At 43.0% G+C, this 17,340-nt stretch overlaps 1 protein-coding gene across 3 annotated transcripts in view; it reads right to left on the bottom strand.

The window, feature by feature from the left end:
- Positions 1-115: 115 nt before the first annotated feature.
- Positions 116-17,340, bottom strand: part of LOC307013922 (cysteine-rich motor neuron 1 protein) — a 32,265-nt gene continuing 15,040 nt past the window's right edge. For all 3 annotated transcript variants that reach the window (XM_079641543.1, XM_079641544.1, XM_079641545.1), the window contains 11 exons: positions 15,945-16,124; positions 13,728-13,931; positions 12,761-12,889; positions 12,252-12,405; positions 9,613-9,734; positions 7,735-7,953; positions 6,155-6,370; positions 4,848-5,069; positions 3,983-4,105; positions 3,469-3,647; positions 116-2,456 (listed from right to left, as the gene is read on the bottom strand). In XM_079641543.1, coding sequence (XP_079497669.1) covers positions 2,274-2,456; positions 3,469-3,647; positions 3,983-4,105; positions 4,848-5,069; positions 6,155-6,370; positions 7,735-7,953; positions 9,613-9,734; positions 12,252-12,405; positions 12,761-12,889; positions 13,728-13,931; positions 15,945-16,124 — 1,931 coding nt within the window. In that variant the 3' untranslated portion in view covers positions 116-2,273. The remainder of the gene's footprint in view (positions 2,457-3,468; positions 3,648-3,982; positions 4,106-4,847; positions 5,070-6,154; positions 6,371-7,734; positions 7,954-9,612; positions 9,735-12,251; positions 12,406-12,760; positions 12,890-13,727; positions 13,932-15,944; positions 16,125-17,340) is intronic.

Here is a 17,340-nt window from a genome sequence, read left to right as displayed (position 1 = left end):
AGAACTCGAGCACCAGATGTGAATGTGAGTGAGGTTAAGAACCACTAACAGATACCATCTTGAATGACAACACTGCACTGGCATCGTTCCTCTAAATGTCATTTGCACGGGACACTTTGGTTCACACTTTTATTTTTCGAAATAAGTGTAAATGTTACAGTTCATCTAGGAAACATATTTACAGGTTTTGCAACAGTGAAATAAATAAGGTTGTATAGAATATAGCAGATAGAAATGGTAAATAGTCTACAATGTACAGTAGCTTTGGCTACCAAAAGTTCGTTTTCCAAAAAAAAAAGACAATCTCAAACTATAGTTTAGTATTAATAAATAAAGCTATGTGAAAAAATAAATAAGGTACTCTTCTGTCCTACTAATTTAAACTACTTTTTTTTTTTTTTTTTACACATAGAAGAACAAAGAATTGCGTAAGCTTTTACAGTCACCTCTTCTTTTTAAAGCACATGGTCATGATTCAAACAGACACAAATCTACCGAGTTACTAAAACACTTCAATATAAATTGGCATCAGAAAGGTCTTTGTATTGAGAAATTGGCAAAGGATTGAGAACTCTGATCCAAAACCTTTTCCTATGAAACCCAGGTTTGTTTTCGTAATGCTTCTCAGTTTCTATCCTCTCCCCGTTCTGATCACATTGGTACAGAGCCAGTAGCTGCAACAGCGTGTTCACTTGAGTGGTTTAACATCTCCGAGGGCTTAATATGCCTATCAAATCCCTGATTAGGAATTTTATCCCTACAAGAATCCAGCAGGGAGCTTTCTAAAAAAAGAAAAGAAACACTGGCTCCAAAGAAAGTGCTACGTCTCTTTAAAACGCTCTGTAATGTGTACCCTTGGGTAGCGTTACTAGAGAGCTCCGCTTACACTCTTCCACATCACATAATTCACTTGTATTTGAAGATGATGGGAATCATCTGTGACGCTGTACAACAATATCTGCTCATCTTAATAATGGGTGAATATATTACCGTTTTTAAGTTCCTGGATATGGGTTTATACAGTAATTAAATTAAATGAGATATGCATTAAGGCTATAGAATTAAGGCTTTAAAATGAATCATCACTAACATTCGGTGTGAGCAGAAGCTCCACACAGCTGTGAAGGAGGTTATGAAGCGAGGCATGATATCAAAGACATTCCTCATAGGTCCAGATGAAGCGTCTGGCACCGCTATTCACTCAATAAAATGATATTCTTCCTGGATGAACATCATTCCACTTTGCAATTTTAATAATGACGAAGTACGACCGAGTCCTTCTGGATGAGACAAAGTGGAAAGGTGAAGGCGACTTGCTACCGTATTGCAGACACGTTTTGCAGAAGGAGTTCACAAATTCCCTTTCTGAGAACTGTGGTTTGTAGCTTTATGAATGGAATGACTCGGGTCATAGGAAGGTAGAAACAAAGGCTATTATTTTGGAAGCGTGTCCCTCCTGACATTGATCACAGGAATGTTTAGACTGGCATCTTCAAAATGTTTCAATCTGGCCCCGCCGAGACACCCATAATAAAAACGAGAGGTGGCCAAGAACAACACTAAAACTAGTACAAATACTGTAGAAATATACAAAAACTAAGATGGAAACCACACATTGTAAAGCAGGGGGTTTGGATCTGTGGGTCTATATAAAGCCTGTTGACTTTATGATTTGGCTGCTGAACCCAATTTGATCCAACTGGATTATCAGTTCCTTTGGCCTCCCTGCTGAGGAAAATTATTACATCCATGAAGCACTGCTGGGGGGGGGGCATCATCCTCGAAAACCTTCCTTTTAACTACAGCCCAATCCCCTCTCCTAAAGCTTTTTAATGCTCCTCTTATTGTCTCAGAGTTTCACTTTCTAAGGAGGCAATAATAAGCATTAGTATTACAATGTTCACAGTCAAAGTCTGATTGTGAGGGAGGAGCCTCTGGCTGCCTCTCTGTTTTAAAGCCCGGAGTGGCTGTGTCCTTTATATGTCCATCATATGTCCATCCGTCCATCCACCTCCCAGCATCCCACTCCACCACAACGATCCAAACACAGAAGAATATGGACACAAATTGAAAAGAAGCACAGGTCACTTGCTTTGTCTCTTGTAGAGCGTCCTCAGTTTCACAGACAAAAGGGTGGAAAGACAAGGCGGCGGCGGCGGCACCCAAGGTGTGTGTGCACTGTTGCACTCATCACCATGGAAACAGCAGTAAGAGAGAGTGGGAGGTGTCGGGCAGCTCTGATCAGCAGAGTTTCAGAGGTGTTTCTTTGTCTTTTAGCGCCAGTCGTTGCTCAGCTTGGCCCTGGGGATGGTCATCTTGTCCCCACAGGTGGAGCTCATTTCTGGAGAGAAGTGGATGATTCCGCAGTCGTTCTTCACATTTTGAAACTTGTTCTCCTTGGAGGGCTCCATGTAGACCACTGAGTTCTTGTTGACGTGCTTCTTGAGGATCACCGTCTTAGCAGAAAAAGGTGAAAGAACATAATCCCTTGTTAGTTTGAAGATATCATTCAGGTCTTAACAGCTAGATGAAAATGTACTCATTTTTGTCGACTTGCATGAAATGGCTCCTGTATGACGTAGTTAAGGGCCATTGTAAGAGTTGCCCAACCTTTCAAAGCTGTTCTACTGTCAAAATACTACTTTTCTACACAGAATTTAACTTGTGAATTTCTGAGTTATTTCTTGAAAATGTACTAGTTTAAGTTTATAGAATTTCCATTTATTGACTCCATCATGGATTAATTTAATCTCTGTATAGTTTAAAAGGGGCCCTTTTAGTTTGTGGGGTTTACCCTTCCCTGTCGTGTGTAGTTTATAAAAGGTCTGCAGAGGTTAAAATCCCCAAATTCCCTCCAGAGGGAGTTTCTTTCCCCCCCACCTTTGTTTAACTCTGCGACATAGTGACATCACTACATTACACTCGCCTCTTCTATTGGCTAGCGCTTCAACACATTGTATGGGACATTTCTAAGCGAATGATCAATCCCAACAGAGCTGGCCAGCTAACCAATCAGAGCACACTGGGCTCATGCAGTATTAGGATCACAAAGACCTTTTTGAACATTAAAGTATGTAAACACAGTAGAGTCACAAAATACACATTTTGAAACCTGAAAATAAGCATATCGGGGCCCCTTTAAACCTAGAATGACTCTCATACATCTCTTATACTCTGACAAATTTCGATTTTCTGACACAAAATAATTTCATGGTAGAGTCGTCGATTTTATGATAGACATGGCCGTGTTCCACTTTAAGGTACAGCGCGAGGGGAAACTACATTAATCCTACATGTCATGACAGCTTTAGCACTAGTTGTAGCAGAAGCTGGAAGATCACAGGAAAACTCCCTGTGACCCATCCGCACATTAACACTGTTATTTAAACGAGGGAGCCTGTGTAATTTAGCACCATTTTAAGCCTTCAAAACAAGCCGATTTATGTGATCGACTGATAAACTTCTCACCTTCTTCGGTGCACTGTAGCAGGACATCTGCACCCACTTCTTTTTCTTGTTGATCAGTAACGCCACCACGAGGAAGAAGATGATGGCGAGGAGGAGACCTGCAAGAATCCAGGCTGCTGATTGGTAGATGACAGCCATCTCTGTTTGGCTGGGGTAGTTCTCGCCCAAAACTGGCTCATCTGTGGGACAAATTACAAAATTGAAATTGAGAACAGATTATGTCTTTGGCTAAAATCCCTGCTCATTACCTAACAATAAAAAATGAACACTTGGTGTCTCATGTTTAGCCAATGTCCATTTGTCACTAGTGTTTTATTTCAGCATCAAAGCACAATTATGAAATCTATAATTTACACTCATTTATCAAGGCATCTCAAACACCCTTTATTAACATAAATATGTGCAGGGAGAGTACAAACAATGGTACCAATAACTAGGATATGGTTACAACTACACAGTGTATCAAAAGGAATATACAGAGGAGGGAGTGTGGAGTTATCCAATGAGCAGTTACCTGTATAAGCAATGATGTGTGGCACAGTGACAGTGGTTATCCACACTCTACTCTCCACTGTAGTAGGGGTTGTTGTCTTCGGGCCATTGGTGGACAACATCACAGGAACTGACGTTGTAGCTTCTGTTAAGGAGTAAAACCATTAATAATATTGCCGCTGACATTCTAGACAAACATTTCCAACTGCGCGTGAGTGTATAAACTCCCCGGTGTCTCACTGATAAGCTGTGTTTATATGAATTGTCCCCTTAACTTCCACTGTACCTCTTTGTGGAGGCATTACGTAAAAAGCTCTGTTTTCCACAAGGTGAATAACAAAAACAAAGGGCAGAGAAACGGCCACATCAGGCTGAACAATGGGAGCCTATGCCGAGGTTTTCCTCTATAGGAAAAGCTGACATGGAGCTTTGCCTTCCTGTGCCGCCACAGAGAGAGTGTCGCGGGCCGATTCAGCCGGGGACAGGAAACACGTGTGAATGTGCGGATGCCCGAGGAATGTTTTTGCTTGGAGTGGACCGTGTGTGTATGTCACATGGAATGTTGTTGCGAATGATGGCGTTTGCCCATGCAGCGCCAGAGTGGCTGTGTCTAACGAACAAACACATACACATTCAGTCTGGAAACAGGCATTGCCTCAGTTACACCCTCTTTTTGACATGTAGCATTTTGAATTATAACTTTCCTAACAGCAGGCTGTGCCTTGTTAAAGTGGTACCACTTATTGTAAAAGAAAAGGCTGGTTGGAATTGCACAACATTTTAAGTTTGTGGAAGTCTTACATAAACTACCTTTAGAAATCAAAATTATGTTTATTTTTAGTGGGCTGAAACAAAGACTCTTTAATGAAACACACCTAAATACTCACCGAGACAGTGTGGGCAGCACTGGCCCTTGCGTAACACAGGCACCCTGCAGTTGGCAGCGGGACAGTGCTGAGAGAAACACTGAATGGTGCCGTTGTTGCAGGTGCAGCTGGTGCAGGCGTTGGCCTTCCAGGAGTCCCCGGCCAGCAGCACGTCTCCATCGCTGGTTATACAGTACTCCTGCTGGCTGGTGTTCACCGGCAACAAGGGGCTCTGCGTCTCCTCTGAGGATGCACAAAAGCATAAATAGAGTTAATAACGACAATAGACAAAAGGCTAAAATGTCAAATATATGGCTGTGTCCTATGTAATGCATAATGACCTGGCAGTGCAAAGTTATTGCCTCAGATTAGCTTGTGGAGAATCGCCATTTTCAGAGAAAGAAACCTAATTTTGTCTGAGTTATAAATAATTGCGCCTGGTTCTACATGGCTCCTGATTTATCCCAGACGTATAACATCTCAATCCACTAACAACATTGAGCTTTTAGGGCTGAGATAAGATGATTTACTGTACGTTAAACACAAACACAAGTGACTCCATATGTCAGATGTCAGTTCAGTCGGAGGCCTTATCCCCGCGGCCTTTGCACGACCAAAGACTTTAGTTAGCATGTGCACACTGCACTACTCTATTGTACACATACATCATAGGGCCTGTCAGTGAGATGTGTATTATTCCCACATTCCTGGTGACCAAGCCCATACATATATCAAAGGCTGGCCTCTGACAATCTGCTTTTGTGAAGGGGAGATGCAGCGATAAGGCGGGCCGGCATTCTCAAGGAGCAGCTCTCAGGCGCAGTCATGCATTGCTGATTTGTGGGCCTCATGCTTGGGAGTGCTTGGGATATGTTGATTCTAAGTCTATGAGAAGAGGCTTCAGTGTTTGGGTACTGTTGTAAATAAAATATGCGTGTGGTTTTTTTGCGCTTTCGCCTTGACATTTTTGTCAAAGTGAATTCCCATAACCAGACAAATACCACAGATCTACTCAGAATAGTTGCATTCTTGCCCCTCCAGCTATAAGGGGAGTTGGATGAACCTCCGGTGTGGGCCACAGTCCACATGTGCTGCTGCCTGCCTGGAGGATCACTATGTAAACCCAACCAGTCCTGGCTAGTTTCTTTATGAGTCTGTGTGCTTGACATAAAACTGCCCCGACAAAGTGCAACATGCAAGACCTTCAAAAACCACATGCTGATGGCACATCCAAAACAGATTTTAAACTTCCCGTCCCACTACCCCAACTCGTGACTCCTGCTGAGTGTTATCTGAAATGACCCCCGTAGCTTTTTTTTTAATGTTACCTTCGCATATGTGGCAACAGGTGTCCTTGTTCCTGACCGGTGCCTGGCAGAGAGCCGGGGGACACACTTCAGTGTCGCACAGCACACGTCCCTTCCTGCAGGTGCATCGTGTGCACTCGTCCAGGTTCCACGTCTCCCCCTCCACATAAAACTCCCCCCCAGGTGCTCTGCACACCACCATGTCCATCCCTTCTGGCTGACCGCTGCCTGACTCATCTACAAAAAGGGAAGAAATAAAAGGAAGCGGTCACGTGTGTGCTATCAAATTCAAACATTAATTTAGGCCATTACAATAACTGCTGCAGGATGAAGTGAAACAACCATCTTGAAAGAGAAAACGGAGTCTTAGGTTACTGGAATAAAGATGCATGGGAGGCTGCTTTCCATTAAAAAAGAAGCCGTGGGCAATTTAGAGTGGTGTCCAAGCTGTGTTTTGACACTAGTTTAGTTGAAAACATCTTTCTGTCCAGCAGAGTAGCAGACATCTGTGAAGAGTTAGCCTGTTGTCCCCTGACTGCAAAGTGTGTGTAGCTTCTGAAAGTTGTAGACATTCTTTCACTCCTAAATATTTGAACAGCCAACTGAGTCACTCCTCCATAAATATCCTGCATGAGTTGGAGGGTTGTGGATAAAAAAAAACGTGTGGGTGTGGATTAGTGTGCTTTCCATTCAGAGAGACAGACAGAGACTGTATGTTTGAGAGTTTAAGTGGCCAACAAGTCTAAAGCCTCAAAGATCCAAAGCTGTTAAATTAACTGTACACTGGGACTGTACACGGTTTGTGTGTGTTAATTACAATTATAAGTAATTGGTTGTCTAAGTGAGTCCTAGAAATGTTAACAAATGTCACATATTATAAGTTGCTACATGTGGAGCCTTGATTCAGTGTATTGGTGATGGCTTTACAAAAATCAAAAAGAAAACTACAAACAAACCACTGTCTTTGATAGAGAGTAGTTTCCAAATGAGGAAAAGATCATAAAAGATCCTTCCAGCTGATTAAAAACTTGGCTGTCATTTTAGTATTTTTGACCATCAATTACTTGTTTAAACAAAAACAGGGACTTGTTACAGACTTGTTAAAATGTTCCACAAATCTCCAAAAAATCTGAGTTTATTCCAAATTAATGTATTTGTATAGGCATGCAAAGAAAAAGTCATAGTATTGTATGTTCTAAAAATATGAATCAAAGTAGTATGCCATAAAAATGAACAAAAAGTAATAGATACAATGTAATACAGTTTCAGAAAAATATCCATTATAGTATGACATCATTCATAAAAATATCACAAAAGTCATAGTATAGTATTCAATGAAACATTTCATTGAAAAAAGTCGGGCATAAAACATAATGAGAATAAATCTCATTGTACAGCATTCATTTCCTAGTCATTGAGTCAAAGAAAATGTCGGAAAAAAATGGTAGAATCAAAAACCCTTATAACCTAATTACCAAAAGGAATAATGGCCAAAACCACAAATACGATGTACAGTTATAATATCCAGGAATAAACCTTTAAAACCAATATCATCTCTTAAAACTTGATAATGACTAAAGTAACATAGGAATGGCACATACCTTCACATGTAGGACAGCACTGGTCCGGCCTCACCACGGGACTAGAGCAGCTGGGCACGCTGCAGGATATGAGCACACACATCTCCCTCCCTGAGTGGCAGTAGCAGTCCCGACAGCCGTCGTGCCAGCCGTCCCCCTCCTCGTACCTGTTCCCATTGGAGGTGAGGCAATAACTGGGCGTCGGGGCCAGGGCAGTGGTGCTTGGGAAGTGGCCACTTTCTAGGGACACAAACATGAAAAGCACAAAAACTTGTTGACTTGTGGAAAAGCTTTGCAAAATTACAGAAAGCTACATAGCCTGCTATGGCTCAGGGATCCTGTACATCTGCTGTGGACATTTCATTAAGTACATTTATGATTCACAGTCAAATGAGCCAGTATTATTGTCTTAGGTCCAATTTCATTCATTCAGTGAGAGCTAAGTGGGTTTGGTTCCATAAACTGGAACCTTCACAAATCAAGGATATTTCCTCTTTCTTTATTGTGTATTTATGTCCATATAACCAGCTTATAGAGCTTTATAAATATCCAACAATTTGTAACTGACAAAAAACGTAAAAGTTGTTGCTGAGGGACACATTGCTAGCCCTTATAAAAAGGGCCTAGGTTGCCAGTACCTGGGCCCCAGCATGTGTTAAACTCTTAAAGTGTGTATGATTCCACTGAGATCAGGAACAAACACACTGAACCGTACAATGATGCAGAGTTCAAGCAGATGTTGTATTTCTTTCTCCTCTTCCATTTAAATCTTTAAAACATACAAACTTTTTTTTGAAGTATATATTTGTGTTTCCTACCCCTGAATATTTCAACAGTCCACATAGAACTTGATTCAAGAGTTTCAAACAGAAGGTAAACAGCAGTTTATCGGTCTGTGTGTCACTGTGTTTGTGGAGCAATGCACTGATCACCTCCCCATACAGGTAGCCCACAAGTATATTTGAAGCGAAAATATTTATAATACAGCTAAACTGGAAAAATAAACACACCGCATAAATATCACCTCTGCTTTTAACTTAAGGGTTGGGGGAATCTAATTAGAGTTGCACACACAGCCCCCTGGATAAAAATAAACACCAATAAGAACCAAAACAAGCAAACACAAAGTCTCCTCAGCAGAGCAGCAGAAGGTCACAGGAAATCAAAGCTGCAGCTTAGTGGCAGAAATTCAACTCTCCTATCTCCTTCCATCTGCTACCCTTTACACCGCTTACAGTCAAGACCTTGTGGTGGAACTGCAGCTGTGGATCAGGAGCCAACTCTTGATATATAACTCTTAAGAAGTACCTATGATTAATGTATCAGGGATTATAAATCCTCCATTGATACATTGACTGTTTGTTTGATTTGTTATGTACCTTTCATTTATGTATTTTGGGCTGAGACTAAAAAGGTTCATCCTCTGAGGATCATGAATATATCCAGAATGAGCTCAGGTGTAGTTAGAAATCGTTAATCATTATTAATATCCTCCTGGGTAAAACCAAAAACAACTTTCTCGGGTATCACGCAATGTACTAGGAAAGGTTACTGACAATATAATGTACTACCTAGAACTGACTCACTTTAAATAATTGGGTGCAGAATTTAAATACCTAAGAGTGCATCTGAAAAACAAAGAGAAAGAGCCGATGTACTTAATTCCTTCAGCTTGGTTAAGTGAGTAGCAAACAGAGAACGGTTATAAGTGGACACTTTTCAAACTTCGATGACATGGCAAGGGCATATTACAAATGAACAGTTTCCTATCCGACTGTACAATAAAGTGTATTCCATTTGATATAACAATGTGTGATGAAAACATCAGTGTCATTATCCCCACATTGTTATAACATTATTGATATCAAGGTATAAGGGGAAAGAGGTATTGTCACCTACCTTTACACATGCAGATGGAGCAGCCCTTCCTGTTATGGCGATATCCCTCACTGCAGTGCTTGTCACAGGTGAAGGGGGGACACTTGACACAGCGACACATCTCACAGCCATGCTTGTTCCTCCTGCGGAGCGATACACATACACACTATGAAGCAACCACATGGGAAAAACTCAATTACTGGAATAGCAGATCAGGAAGTAAACAATACCCCTCCCATGGAGCTATATCACGTTGCGACGGATATTTTCTAGATGAACAGAGGTCTGGTGTTGTGATTGAGTGAAACCCAGATGCTCAAGTCTGGTATAATCAACATCTGGACCCGCTTTGCCCTCGCTATATTAACTGCCTTTGAAGAAGGCCAAATAAAAAGGCCGACATGTGACATCCCTGTTGTTTGCACATCATACCGACCCAGAGACTCTGGAAGGAGGAATCTAAAGCCAATTCAGATGCTTTCAATTCACCCTGCTGCCTTCCTTATTGCTCCAGAAGCCTTTGGCGGACACATAAGGGCAGCAGAGATAAGGGCTAATGCAGGCACGTTGATTGCTAAGTACAGAAAAAAGACAATAATAGAGGGCTATGGCCTTCTGAATGCACTGCCCCATTTGCTGCTGCAAAAGTGCACACTTCCCAGCTGTTGGCTCATAAAGCATTCTCTTATCTTATCTAGAAGAGATGTCCTCACAAACAAACAAAGGGCTGTATGAAGTGCTGAGGCTGTAAGTAGGCTGTTTGGATCCAATGACCTGCCTAATGAAACATTGATGGGCTGCAGGTTGCTAAATTGTGAAAAACACAGATGAAAAAAGGAGCAGTATCTACACTTATCTCGCTCTATAGACACCCTCTTTATCTCACACTCTCAGCCTCACGCAGCTAGCATCCCTCTCTAGTGTCTGGGTAAGTGATGATACCCAGCAGTGGCCTCATTAGGCATGGTTAATGACTCTATTAATCTTCATATGCCAAGGCAGCAGAAAAAAAAGACCCCTCCAACCCACAGACGGTGCTGTGTCCCATGAAGAGCATGAGCATCTCCAGCTCTGCAAACACAGGAGCCTATCTTTGCTGAAGCAGCAATAACAGCCATTGAAACAACATTGGGAGGGCTCGGCCAGTGCCTCACTGTACAAATACAGAGACACAGAGTGCTGCGACCTTAGAGCGGGGCTTTGTTTAAAGATGGTGTGTGGAATGCCAAGCAGCGCTCTGGGCTCCAGGAGGATCGAGGGGCTTGGGGAGGCACCGGGCGCCCGGGGCCCTGGGACTGCTGGCTCGGCACAATTTCCAGTGTGCAGCAACTGTGATGGCCAGAATAATTCATTTCATGGCCTGTGAGGTCACAGCGATGATTTTGAGCAATGAAGGATTGAACACTTTATTCGTAAAACGTGCCCTGAGAATGCCCTTCATCTGGAGCGTAAACAGTGTTTAGCTCATTGTTACACTCAGTTTACATTCAGCCTGCTTTGGAGGCTTTCAGTTTGGGATATGTACATTACAGTACTCCTGGGATGTCATCAATAAAACAAGCATAAACACAGAGATCCTATATGCCTTTTGTTTCTTTGTGGTGGCTGCATGCAGCGGTCCTGTGTGAGGAGACAGACCTTGATTGTAAGGCTGGCAAGCTCCCAGAGGATTTCAGACTTCTGAGGCAAGACCTAAACAGCTGCTTATGAAGGATAAAGCCAGGACCTGCTCTTCTTTTCCCCACAGAGTCCCCCTCTCCCCTCCTCTGGTGTGCTGAGCAGACATATCAGGCTCATCTTGCGCCGTGGCTCCACAGAATGTGGTTGAGATACCCGAAAGAATCCTAACTGTATACGTTTAATGAAGGCCGCTTTTGTCCTGATGCGTTTTTGATCGTTATTTTGAGACAGAAAGATGATTTATGAATTGAGAGTGGTGCCTGGGGAATGACCGGCCCGGTAGAGAGAGCACTTCCAGATGTTCGATCGGGTTAAATGGGATTAGAACGAGAGAAGTTGCGTGGGGCTGAGAGGCTGGCGAGGACCTCACAGTGAATTACTCACACACAAACACAGATTTAAAGACCTGGGAATGACCACCAAGGTAGGCACTTTGATCTTCGATGCCAAACTACTTTTTATATTGGCCTGCTCTGCTGCCTTTTGCTTCTGGGCATCACTTAATAATACAAGAATTTAATTTGTTATTCAACCATACTAATTTAATTACAGGAGGTGAACATTTTTCCTGACACTGATCAGCTCTTACTTACTCAACAGAATGTCTAAACATTCCTATCCATTTAGATTTATCTTTATCAGCATGTGTTATAAAAGTGTGAAGTTGGGCAGAGTTGGAGTTTTAATGGAATAAAAATGTTTGCATTCTAAGAGGTTTTCAAATCAAGCTTCATCATCATATATCATGATTTCAGCTTTGTAAAAGAAGGGGAAATCCTCAATTTAAATAAAGTAAGTAATCAGATAAATAACCTTCTTTTTTGATCAGCTTGATGCCCCCAAACTGGAAGTTACATGTTTTAACAGTCAGCATTAGAAAGAAAATGACATATGTGTTTATACACGCTGAAAACACAGCTGACAAATGAGTGTATTCGGCTTTGAGGATGAAAACCCACTGGGTCACTCGGTGTACTTACACATATCCATAGGGGCAGGTCTTGGTGCAGGTCAAAGGTCGGCACTTGGGCACGGGAATGGAGCACTCGCACACCTCACAGTCAAAATCGTCCCTCTTGTACCCCATTGGGCATTGCAGGGAACAGTATTTTCCCAGGTCAGGGCAGGAGTCATCTGAAAGAGTTGAGGGAGAGGTCATGTGATCATGGGCACAACAATCCATCACAAGGCAAAGACATGAGTTTCTATGGGGCTGATCACAGGAACATTCTTGTGACTTTGCAAGGACTGCAGCCATGTACGCAAATAAGCCGTCACAATTATCAACATGTCTTTGGCAGCCTGCTTGACAGTAACAGATTGTTTTGACATCAGCATGAGCAAACAGGTAAATACAACACTGTGTGTCCAGCATTCTAATGCAAGAAGCAGCATGTCAGAAGAAATGTATCACGTTCATGCTTCTGCAAGTCAGTCTGTGAAACTTTAACCCTTTAGGTTGAACATAAAGCCAGGAAAGTGAACTTACTGTTGAGACACTGGCAGAGCAGACATCCATTTGTGTCTTGTTGGAAGCCGTAGGGGCAGTCGCTCACTGACAGGGAGCAGTTTTCCAGGGGGGGGCATAGCAAGGGGCTAACTGTTTCGTAAGAAGGCTCTGGTGGACATAAGAGACGATGGAGGGTAAGAGCTTTGCATGAGAGCAACAGAATACAACAACAAACAACAAAATGGGATTTATTTTATGACTTTCTATTTTTTTTTATACTGTATGTGTGTGTGTTTGCTAGGATCCCCTCAGGTGTTCTACCTCATCGATGCTGTTTGTGCCAACTGTAATAGCTACCTATTTACACTGCTCTTATTTTGAAGAAAACAGTGATTACAGATAAATGTAGAGCAATTACACCAGGGTGGGTCGCACAGTAAGGGGGATTATACCTCTTTGTCTTATTGTGTGGAGCTGTCTCCCATTAATAAGTTGGATTTGTCTAAAGAGCATGTTTTAGTTCTGGGACTACCAGTGGAGACAATTAAGTGTCCCCTGGACTGAAGTTAGACAGACTGAATCAGGGCCAGCTTTATTGTGAATCCACAAAAAGGATAAAGATACAGTAGTTTGGAGCACACACACATGGCACCATGGCTATTCCCGTCAAACTCCTCTTGCCACGTTCGGTGGGGGGAGCAGCCCAACGAGCTGTAACTAATTACGCTCACAAAAAAAAGATCCACTTCAATTATGCAGCCTTCTGCGTTAAAAGCACACACACGCAGGTGGGTCTCATTTCGGCGGGCAAGGGTAATAAAGGAACACAAAGAACCCTGCAGCTTGAAGAATGCTCCGTGGCCTCCCCTTTAATGAGCCCATGCCGACACGGCCTCTACAACAAAGCTGCGTGGCCACAGGAGCCCCCGACATGCAGTATGGGGGCTTACCTCATACAGATATGAGTAATGTGTTAAATACAGAAGAGCAGCACTGATCTCTATACCTTCACAGAAGGGACAGCACTCTCCAGGGATCTTGACCGGATACTGGCAGCTCTGCTTGCAGGCCATGGCTGTGCAGTGCGGCTCTCCGTCCACACACTGGCAGAAGGTGCAGTCGTCCTCCTTCCACTGCTCCTCGTGGGCCCGCAGCTTGTTATTCACCCAGCAACTGGCCTTAGTGCTGTCCATCGGGAATAATTCTACATCTGAGAGGAGACACGGACACATTGTGGGTTTTAAAACAAAGTGAGAGAAGTGGAGAATCTTTGATGTGATTCTCCGCAGAATCACCTGTATAGTTTGGTTTGGCTACCATGAATTTAATTTAAACCCTAAACTACAGTCCAATATAACTTACATCCTCTGCTGTAATTGAATTAGCAGAGTGAGAGCAGAGCTGAAGGAAGCAGGATACTCCATGAGGGAGCTAACAAGATATGGAAACTGGCTTGTTACCCAGAGCGTTGAATTTAGATGACATATCTACATTTATAAGTGGGGAGAGGCCCCTGGCTTTGCGACAACATACATATGGATTTAAGTTCGAATGAGACACACAAGTTATAGGGTATCGCCGTGTCGTCCTGGGAGAGATTTGATAATTGGAAACACAGCAAGGGTGATGACGTCCATAGCTGCTAGTCCCCACAGTGTCCACTCACCTCTTGGCTAAGAGCTTGAACTCATCCACGTTTCAAGCCGTGACCCCTCAGGTCAAAGGCTAGGTCAGTGTTTGATACATTTTAGTCTGAAGCGAAGAGAGCACTTTGTGTTGAAAGCTACATTTTCCAATCTGTAGCCATTAGTCCTAAGTGGGAACCATATACCGTAGTTGTGGGGAGTTTAAAAGCCAATTTGGGAAGCTATTGTGCATATTTTTTACACTGTTTATTTGTTACAAAGGCAGGTTAGAAATAGGTCTCAGCATTTTCTCTGTGTTAAACAAAAGTGTGGTTATATTTTTATGGTGCCTTACTGAATTAGTTTCAGAGGGGGCGGCTAATTATGCCCAATCAGATCCCAGTTGAGATGTTGCTGCTGAGGTTCTGTCCATGTGGCTGTGATTAACCTGCGTAGGATCTCGTTTGACCTCAATTCATTGATTATTTGCCCCATGACCGAATATTAGAATGCAATATTCACTTATCTTTTAGCTTTCCACCAACTTGTGAAAAAAAATCTCTTAAAACAGCACTATGTTTACCAGCTAGGAACAAACTTTGTCTGATGTCTGTTATCTTAAATGCTGGAAACAGTTACCTGCTGTTACTGACGGGAGTGGTAAGAATGATCCATAACTAAAACACTAAACTGAAAGACACCAAAGCATCCAGTGATAACTCTCTCGAGGTTTATCATTACAACAAATCCCTCAACTTTACAAATACTGATCTGACCTACCGTAGGATACATTGATTAGTATATATTTAAATACAATTCCGCCAGGTAAACACAACCCCTAATCCAGATTAACAGCATTACAGGCAATTTCTCGCAGTGAGCCATGCAGGAAGTAAGAGCAGCTTTCCATAAGTAAAAGATGAAAGCATTCCATACCATCTAAAGGCCTACATCTTCCAGGTGTAGCTCCAAAACTGACCTAACATGATCTCCACCGTGGTCTTGATCTTTGTCTTCGTCCATCGCTCTCATGCGCCTGATCAACTGCAGCCAAGCGGGAAGAAGCTAACACTGGCTACTATCTCTATCCGTTGGCTCCCAGCAGACTGTAATGTGGTTGCCATATGCGCTGCAACCCTGTTTTTTGTTTAACAAGTGCACATATCAGAGCTCTTTACCTGGCTTTGAACACATGTGTTTTGCAATTGGGTCCCCCCCATTAAGCCTGATCCAGATATTACAAAGCCGAGCGGTACACTCTAAAAGAAGGTTTTTATGTTCTTAAGTCTCCCAGGTAGAAATTAACTCCTGGCTGGGTTTCTAGTGAGCGTCTTGTTTGCCAGGTATGTTAACAACTGTGGAAACTGGTTATATGAGGAAGCCGCTAAGTTATGGGTCACTAGAGGTTAGTGTCGGGCATGTTGGACTTTGATATCACCTCTTCCTCTCCTGCATCTACTTTCCAGGCAGCCAGTGGCCTTCTCATCAATGCCACATCACCTCTAACGCATTTATAAATCAGGAACTTAGTGAAACCTTTGGCAAATCTAACAATGAATTGATGTTGCTTAACAAAATACCAAGGTAAACGCATGTACCTATGCAGACAGGGCAACACTCGCCCTCAGGAATGTAGAAGTGTTCACAGTCCAGCTCAGCGCACTCTGCCTTGGAGCAGAAGGAGATTCCTCCCCGGCACTGACACAGCCAGCAGGGGTCCATGCGGTACACCTCTCCCTCGGAGAAATCCTTCCCGTTGTGGACACACTTCGGGGAAACTGAGGAGAAGAACAGGGAAAAGAGGCATCAGACAGCTGCTTAGACTGAACACCATGTGGGGAGGATAACGCTAATCACACTTCGTCAGGTGTCCATCACATTTGGTGAAGATTAAGACAAGGACTTTCTTCTCGTGACTTTATGAGAAAATAATTCCGTTTTCACCTACAAAATGTCAAAATTGATCTATGAGACACTAGCCCAACTGTATACAATCAATTCCAGCTCCATAAACACATTCATTCATTTTCTGCTATTGACGGAAATGTTTATCTGAACCAAATGGTGCTGAGGCAGACACTGAGGGTAAGCCTGTGGGGTGGAATGGCATTCATCAGACAATGGAGCCAAGTCCATGAGTAGGAATTTCACAAGGACCTGCGAAGTCCTGAAAAGGCGTCAAACGCTTGCGGAGGAGAGGAAAAGAAAACTGCAGTGGGTCTGAGACTCTGGCAGAATCTGGGCTCAGGGTACTGGTGGCAGGTGGAGTAAATCAATGCTCTGGCCTGCATTCCCCAAAAGCATCTAAGCCCTTGGCTGTGTTCCCTTTACTATGAAATACAATGAGCTTAGCTAAGGTCCGGCCTAGTAAAGACCAGAATACGTTCACAGTAAATGTGCATGCATTACTACTTTGAAGTCATCATTTTCCACAAATTGAAACTAATACGATCATTCATTCAAAACAAATGGTGGTTGTTTAGTAGCCAAAGGGAGCAGGAAGATTACAGCGTGACACCTCAATGGTAAAACCAGATTACACATTCAAATGTACCACATTGGTTTGGGTGGCTCGAAGTTCTTAGGTCTGAACAAACCACACAGCAACCTTTCATCAAACCCAGTCCAACATTAGGGGAGTGAGGCAATATGGTTATGTAAGACTCCAGACTCATTGAGGAGTAGCTATGCTAGTTAGGCGAGGAAATGCATTGCACAGATGCAAGCAGATGTGGGGCCAGCGGTTTCTATAAATGGGAGGCGGAGGTTACAGAGGCATCTGTACGCCATACCTTTGAGTGCAGACTTAAAGCGTCTGCACCGATGACCCCATGCCTCCAGACAAGCAGCACTGCACCCTAATACAAAGCAGGTGGGCTGAGTGAGTTGAAAGTAGAGCAGAGATTTGTTCATCTTTCATTTCCATTCTCCTCCACTCTTTTCCTCTTGTCCTTCTCTCTCTGCCTGTCTGCGTTGCGTGCAGCAAAACCAAGC

The sequence above is a fragment of the Notothenia rossii genome (genome assembly GCF_949606895.1).
Source record: "Notothenia rossii genome assembly, chromosome: 7".
Taxonomy (NCBI): domain Eukaryota; kingdom Metazoa; phylum Chordata; class Actinopteri; order Perciformes; family Nototheniidae; genus Notothenia; species Notothenia rossii.
This window is presented reverse-complemented; position numbering and strand designations above follow the sequence as displayed.